The 4,714-nt window shown below is 53.1% G+C and overlaps 1 protein-coding gene across 1 annotated transcript; it reads right to left on the minus strand.

The window, feature by feature from the left end:
• Window positions 1-373: 373 nt before the first annotated feature.
• On the minus strand, window positions 374-1,390 carry IUM83_12460 (uncharacterized protein; the record flags this gene model as incomplete). The annotated part of the gene is made up of 3 exons (XM_067937084.1): window positions 374-400; window positions 483-529; window positions 595-1,390. 3 exons carry the CDS (start codon window positions 1,388-1,390, stop codon window positions 374-376), a joined length of 870 nt encoding a protein of 289 aa, XP_067785330.1.
• Between the last annotated feature and the right edge of the window lie 3,324 nt (window positions 1,391-4,714).

Here is a 4,714-nt window from a genome sequence, read left to right on the forward strand (position 1 = left end):
ACGGGTGCCTAATACGAGTAAAACGTTTTGCGGACTATGACGGCTGGTACTGCCGTCGCGGGTATCCGGCATTTAACATGATGGGTGTCGTGGACCACCGCCAGCGATTCATGGCATATTCGCTACTCAACGGAGCTCAAAACGACAAATCCGTATTTAATCGATCAATTTTTGCCCGCGAGATGCTCGATACATTTCCCCGGAACGCACCTCGTTGGAGACGCGGGTTATCAACTTCTCACTAATGTATTGACCCCGTATCCGATCCTCGCGGAGATGACCCGAGCCAATCGTTGGTATAATTTGGTGCACAGTAGAACACGTATTGCGGTGGAGCAGTCGTTTGGAAGGCTCAAAGGCAAGTTTAGAGTGTTCAAATCGGATCTGTCACTACAAACGCCTACGGACATGGCGTTGATCATCAAAGGCTGCCTTGTACTTCACAACTGGATCATCGACCTCGATGGAACACCTGCACTTACTCCTGTGGCTATAGAAGACTGGATGGAGATCGACCGAGCATGGTGGGCTACAGAAGAAGTGGCGGGACATGAAAAGCCAGCTCGCGACAAGCGCGACGCAATTAGAGATTACCTGTTTGCTTGTCGCGTTGAGCAGTTCCTGCAGGTGTAGTTGTAGTGACAGCGTTATCAGCAGTACTCTGCATGAAGGCCAATATAGCAGCGTTTACTTGACGAGACCCATCAAGGGAGGCTTGCATCAGCTGGAGTGTTTTCTGTTGATTGACAACGAGAGCGGTGATCTGTTCTTCCATTCGAGCCAACTTGGTCATAAGCAGCTGAACGTCATGAGATGTCCCGTTTGAGTTCAATCGTAAGCTTAGTGACTCGGCCATCGACGCCACCGCGCTCGCCAGATCCATCTTACGCTTTCGAGCCTGACGTTTGTTGGCCGCGCCTTCAGTGACAATGGTGCGCGGTTGCCCTTCTGGCGAGGGTGAAGCCTCCGAGGTGATGGAGCCCGTTTGACCGAAGTCACGGTTTCCCATCCCTCTCAGATCGCCAAAGTACATGATCAGCGTAGGCCAGATGCTAGGATATTCGAGCGGATGTTCCGTGCTATTGCCGGTCTGGGGCTCACTGGCCTTGATGTTGTTGAATGTGGTCTTCAACCCCTGGAACTTGTTCTTGAGCTGCGATACTTTGCATGAGCGGCGGTTCTCCTCGTTAAAATCATCTAGAATGTGAGTCCAGGCTGCAGTCAGCTGCGCTTTGCTCTTCGAGCCCTTGAAGGCAGGGCCGTACTTGTGCATCCGGAGGAACAACAGCGACTCCACGAGAGCATCGCTCCACTCTATGCGCTCATCTGGTCTCTCCACTGTTGCCCCTTGGGCGTCTCCTAGATCGGCTGCTTCTGTGAGGCTGGCCATGCTTAACTGTGAGCAAAAGTTATACTGACTTGGATGTGAATTTCTTAAGGGAAATGCGAAAATGTGCTGTGACCCGACCTCCACTTTATTAGCTATAAAAGAGCCAAAAAGAGAAGAGGTGCGACCCGCCCCTAAGCAATACAGACTTGTGCAAAGTCATGGACACCCTACTCCTACATATGCAAATACTATGCACCCACCCGCGCATCCACGCAGCTTGAACATCCAGACGCACTCCCACGCGCTCGTCCTCATGCACGCGCAGCCTGCGCGTCTCATCTTGAGCATTGGACGCCGCCACAAAGCCTCGCACACGCGCACACACACACGCACGCACACGCACACGCACGCACACGCACGCACACACAATGGCGCGCCAAGTGTGAAGCCACGCGCACGCATCACCCTTTAACACTCTCCCTTGATGCGCTGTGCCTGGCGTCTTAGTCGTCCATGCCGAGTCCAACGATAAACTGGCGGTGCTTGGGTCGTGCCAGCGCCTTGGTAAACCCGTCCGCGACCATCTCGTCTGTCGGCTTGTACTCAAGCACGATGATCTTGTCTTCCACCTTCTCGCGCAAGAAGTGATACTTCAGGTGGATGTGCTTCGTACGTGAGTGGTAAGCTGGGTTCTTGGCCAGCGCAATGCATCCTTGGTTGTCCTGGAATATTGTAGTAGCACCCACACACTCAGCCCCCACGTCCTTTAGTAGCTGACGCAGCCATACTGCCTCTTGGGTGGCATTGTATAAGGCCATATACTCTGCCTCCGTGCCCGATGTTGCCACTGTCGGTTGCCGCTTCGACTTCCACGAAATCGCACTCCCATTCAGGAAAAACACGTAGCCTGTAGTCGAGCGCCGAGTGTCCAGATCGCCTGCCCAGTTCGCATCCGCGTAGCCGAACAACTCTCCCTTGGTCCGGCCGTTGAACACAAGCCCCAAGTCTTGAGTCGTCTTCAAATACTTTAAAATCCTTTTTGCGGCCACCCAATGAGACTTGTTGTAGTACTCGCAAAACTTGGCCACTTCACCCACAGCTTGAGCAATGTCCGGACGGGTGCAAGTTGCGAGGTACATTAAAGCCCCCACCAACTCGCGGTACGGGTACTTAGGCGCGAAAACTTCGTCCTCCGAGGGTTTCACCAGTTTCGAGTTGCTATCCGCTGGTGTGTGCACTGCCTTGCAGTTTTCTACACCGAACTTTTCTGCGAGTCGCTGAATATACGCTCGTTGGTTCATGATAATGACCTTGCTCTCACGGTCGCGGTGGATCTCGATGCCGAGACAGTACTTTAGCTCACCGAGCTCCTTAATGCTGAACTCACGCTTCAGCGCCTCCTTGATCCCAGTAATATCTGCTTTCGTCTTGCTGAAGATCATAAGGTCGTCCACATAGACGACAATAATGCTGAACTTTGAGCCAGAACGCCGAACGTACACACACGGATCCGCCGCCGATCGACAAAAGCCTTGGCTTTCCAAGTGCTTATTCAGCTTGCTGTTCCATTGACGCGCCGCTTGCTTCGTGCCGTAAAGTGCTTGCATCAGCAAACACTTCTTAGTCGGGTTGCTTTGGTCCTCGAAACCATCTGGCTGGTCCATATAGAGTTCCTCGTCCACGTCACCGTATAGAAACGCGGTGTCAACATCCACGTTTTCAGCCTCCATGTCTTCCTCTGCAGCAATTGCCACAACCATGTTGATGGACTCCTTGCGTGCTACAGGAGCGAACGTCTCCGTGTAGTCAACTCCTGGGCGTTGTGTGAAGCCCTTTGCCACCAAACGAGCCTTGAACTTGATAATTTTCCCGCTCGGGTCTCGCTTGATGCGGAAAACCCACTTGCACCCGATTGCCTTTTTGTCTGATGGCATATCCACCAAAGTCCAGGTGCGGTGATCCTCAAGCGACTTCATCTCGCTTTCCATGGCACGCAGCCACTCGTCCTTGTACTTGCTGCGCATAACTTCGTCGTATGAAACAGCACGCTCGCCGTCGTCGTCTTCAGTAAGTAGACAGTAGAGGGAATCGAACTCACCCTCAAAATCGTCCAAGTTGAACTCACCACGTCGAGTCCCGGGGTACTCGTCCTGGTAGCGCACAACTCCACGCCTTTTGCGTGCCGGACGCTCCATCCACTCCTCCTCGCCATCTCTCCCCGGAGTGCTAGAGCCACGCGTCGGCACAGAGTCAGTCGGCCCGCTGTGATTATCAGGTTCCCGGCGTGGGTGAGTTGGGGTGTGCGGAAACCTTCCTCAACGCTGGGTTCTTCCGTGCGCTCCTCTTCTTCGTCGTTGCCGATGATATCGATCACCTCCTGGCTGCCCTCCTTACGCGCCGTAGCGAGTGGGGCTTCAGCAAACGTCACACTCCTTGAAATCACGATTGATCCGTTAGTTGGATCCAGCAGTCGATATGCTTTGTGCTGTTTGGCGTAGCCGAGGAAAACGCACTTGATACCCGAGTCATCCAGCTTTTGCGTTTTTGCTTGGTCACATGGGCATAGCACTCGGTCCCAAAAACGCGCATGTGCTCCAGACGTGGCTCCCTTTTGTAAAACCAGTTGGAACGGACTTGAGTGTGGGTTTGAAGTGTTAGGCAACACGTTCCGAATGTCTGCTGCAGTCATCATAGCCTCACACCAGTACGACTTGTCAATCCCGCTCTCTTTCAGCATGCAGCGTGTCATTTCGACCAGAGTACGGTTCATTCGCTCTGCCATACCGTTTTGCTGCGGGTTGTATGGTACCGTAAACTCCTGCTTGACCATCTTGTCGTCGCAAAGAGTCTCCATTGCTGCGTTGCAATACTCACCACCATTATCACTGCGTAACACCTTAACCTTGATGCCCGCGCTTGTTTCTGCCTCTTTGAGAAATTTCTTGAACGCCTCACACACTTCGCTCTTCTTGCGCAGTGGATAGATCGTCACAAAACGGCTTTTCATCAAAATAAAGCTCACAATATACTTGTAGCCCGACTTGGATGCGGGGGTGACAGGCCCCAACACATCAGAGCACACGGTGGTGTCATTGCGTGCACTCTCCCTGGCTTCGAGCTCCTTCTCGGTTGAACTGAATGGCTTGCGTGCTTGTTTCGCAGTCGCGCATACACCACACACTGCTCCAGGTGCAACTTGCGCACCACTGAGTTTTCCGTCCTTAACCATGGAGTTCAACGTGCTGAAAGACACGTGACCGAGTCGCCGATGCCACAGACCAACGTCGTTTTCAGCCACATGACACTCCTCACCACCATCAGTGTTGAGGTACATCAGCTTGCCTTGCTTCCTACCCGTCGCCACAACTTGGCTGCCGCGTTTCA

The sequence above is a fragment of the Phytophthora cinnamomi genome, assembly GCF_018691715.1.
Source record: "Phytophthora cinnamomi strain GKB4 chromosome Unknown Contig81, whole genome shotgun sequence".
NCBI classification, from domain to species: domain Eukaryota; phylum Oomycota; class Peronosporomycetes; order Peronosporales; family Peronosporaceae; genus Phytophthora; species Phytophthora cinnamomi.